At 30.1% G+C, this 1,319-nt stretch overlaps 1 protein-coding gene across 1 annotated transcript in view; it reads right to left on the bottom strand.

The window, feature by feature from the left end:
- Positions 1–349: 349 nt before the first annotated feature.
- The window catches only part of LOC100164806 (2-oxoisovalerate dehydrogenase subunit alpha, mitochondrial), a 3,918-nt gene continuing 2,948 nt past the window's right edge, over positions 350–1,319 (bottom strand). The window contains exon 8 of the mRNA XM_001950333.5: positions 350–703. Coding sequence (XP_001950368.3) covers positions 640–703 — 64 coding nt within the window. The 3' untranslated portion in view covers positions 350–639. The remainder of the gene's footprint in view (positions 704–1,319) is intronic.

The following is a 1,319-nucleotide window of genomic DNA, read 5'->3' as shown; positions in this document are numbered from 1 at the left end:
ATATTATTACGATGATAACGGCAATAAAATCTAATTGGGAGACGGAGTGGCTGAGCGGACTAAGGCGTCATTTGCGACGCGTACCGACGTCGGTTAGATCTCGACCACGGGGGGCATTTTTCTTCGGACAGTCACGGTGTCCAGAGAGTGAGGACGCCCGGGCAAGGTAGATCTATGGATGCCCACTAGAAAATTCTGCCAAAACACAAAAACGTGTTTCTCTAACCATTCCCCACCGTACCAAAAACCCGACAGCTATTAGTTGCCGGGCTTAAGACCAATAAAAAAAATAAACCTAATTATTAGATTTTGTTGTCAGCAATGTTAATAAAGGCGATTAAGGCCGTCGTTTCCTGAGAAAACTCATTATACTTTACAACTTACCAAAATATCTAAGTGAAATCCAAATCTATTTTGTTTTCCCAAAGTATGATACAATATGTATATAATTAAATTTCTATATGCCTGAAATCAGTGGGCCCCTCTTTTGAGTGGGCCCAGTGCAAGTGTCCCAATTTAATGGAAGATAATTGGTTTACATCAAATCTTTAACAATAATAATATATTAGACTATCATATCTAATATTATACAATTGAATGTTTATAAATTTATATTAATTAACAATATTTTTTTAACGTTTACTCTTTAGGATAATGATCAGAATATTTTGATATATGATCTTCCAGCGAGTTCATTTGTTCCCTGTAAAATAAAAATTATGAAAAATATTTTTATCAAAATTATTCTAAGTCTTTTAATAGTTAAATAGTTTGTTTGATATTATTATATGAATAAGTGGTACAACTGTAATTTATAATTACGTAGGTAAAAACTGTTAAATTATATTACAACGATCGTATTAAGTTAGGTATATTGTAAGTATAGTATATAATACCACAATAGTATAAATCAAAAGAACCATATAAATAGACTATAAGATACAAAAATAAAAAATTAACTATAAATTAACAATTAAAAAATAAAATGAAAAACACATCATTGTAAAATTAATAAATATTATTCCACTCAGAGTCTAAAACATGAACATTCTAAGTGACTGTCAAGTTATTACGTATTTTAAATATTTAAATCACTCGTATTATCCACTTTTTATATTATTTTAAAAGGATGCCACGCCCGCATATGTAGTCTCCATCTTACAAACGCGTAACATACCAAATTTAGGCTCAGAAATTCAAGTTTTATGCCGTTAGCTTAAAAATTAGAGTGAATCGACCTATTATAAAATATGACAGAAAAAACATTATCTGTGTTTTGTTAGAACTTTTTTTAAGATGATTCAGTTTTTAAGTGAGTT

The sequence above is a fragment of the Acyrthosiphon pisum genome, chromosome A2, assembly GCF_005508785.2.
Source record: "Acyrthosiphon pisum isolate AL4f chromosome A2, pea_aphid_22Mar2018_4r6ur, whole genome shotgun sequence".
In the NCBI taxonomy this organism is placed as follows: Eukaryota; Metazoa; Arthropoda; class Insecta; order Hemiptera; family Aphididae; genus Acyrthosiphon; species Acyrthosiphon pisum.
This window is presented reverse-complemented; position numbering and strand designations above follow the sequence as displayed.